This window comes from Aplysia californica, unplaced genomic scaffold (assembly GCF_000002075.1).
Source record: "Aplysia californica isolate F4 #8 unplaced genomic scaffold, AplCal3.0 scaffold00549, whole genome shotgun sequence".
Lineage (NCBI taxonomy): Eukaryota > Metazoa > Mollusca > Gastropoda > Aplysiida > Aplysiidae > Aplysia > Aplysia californica.
Window position 1 is genome coordinate 267854 of NW_004797819.1, and position 1012 is coordinate 268865.

The following is a 1012-nucleotide window of genomic DNA, read 5'->3' on the forward strand; positions in this document are numbered from 1 at the left end:
TCTCCTCCCCCCCAAAAAACCCAGCGCTGTTAACATTTATGTGACAATAACATTTCTGCTTCGTTACAAGCAGACAGGAATTTCCGAAAGATCCCTTGGTGGTTTAAAATCGATAAGAGTAGGCTTCGGCCGCTACCTGGGCAAAATTCAAACTTTCCTACCAACTGAAAAATTTTAATGTGTCCCGCGCGCTCATATTACCTTATGCAGTTGCGAGCGCCGTAAAACACTTACAAAAACAAACAAACAAAAGGAATTTCCGAATTTGTGCTCAAAAATGTTGTTCGGAGGAGAAAAAAATAACATTTAGCAGAGCGTGGTTTCGATCCACGGACCTCTGGGTTATGGGCCCAGCACGCTTCCACTGCGCCACTCTGCTACGCTGGCTGACGGTCGTTCAGTTCCCTCCGTACTTGGGCCGCGAAGCCTTATCATTTGGCTAGTTCTGGGCGGCTCGGTTCCCGATTATTGATAGTTAGGAATCGTAGGAATCAACTCCGAATCCAATTACTTATTTTTTAATAATGTGATTTCTTCCGGTGGTTACCAGGTTGGCTCCGAGCATCTTCAGGGTTTAGGTTAACCTTGATTTCGGAACAGTACGAAGCATCAACTTTTATTTTTCAAAAATAAATTATTTTAAAAAAGAAGATTTGAATTATTTAAGTAACTGGTATCTGTCGGTTTACTTAAAAAGGAGTCGGAGCTTTTCTCCGTAGCATTAATCGTGGGAATCGGTTCCGGAATCAATTCTTCGCCCAGCTCGACTTATCATGCTTTATATCTCTCCAGACTGATCTTTCTGATGCAATCGTTGCGAGCCACTTTCTACATAAAGGGACGTAACTCAAAGAAACTGTTTTGATATTAAAATAAACATTGTTACGTCCCTCTAACAGACTAAACGTGTAATGTTATTTATTGCCCTCAAACTTCACACCCATAAACACCTTCCATTTTGGTAAATTTATATGTAAAAAAATTTCTAAAGAACAAAAATTTTTAACCGCCA

General features: G+C 40.4%; 1 protein-coding gene across 1 annotated transcript in view; it reads left to right on the forward strand.

The window, feature by feature from the left end:
- LOC118478411 (1-deoxyxylulose-5-phosphate synthase YajO-like) overlaps positions 1-583 on the forward strand; it is a 17929-nt gene extending 17346 nt beyond the window's left edge. Inside the window, exon 6 of the mRNA XM_035971973.1 lies at positions 551-583. Coding sequence (XP_035827866.1) covers positions 551-583 — 33 coding nt within the window. The remainder of the gene's footprint in view (positions 1-550) is intronic.
- The last annotated feature ends 429 nt before the right edge of the window (positions 584-1012 follow it).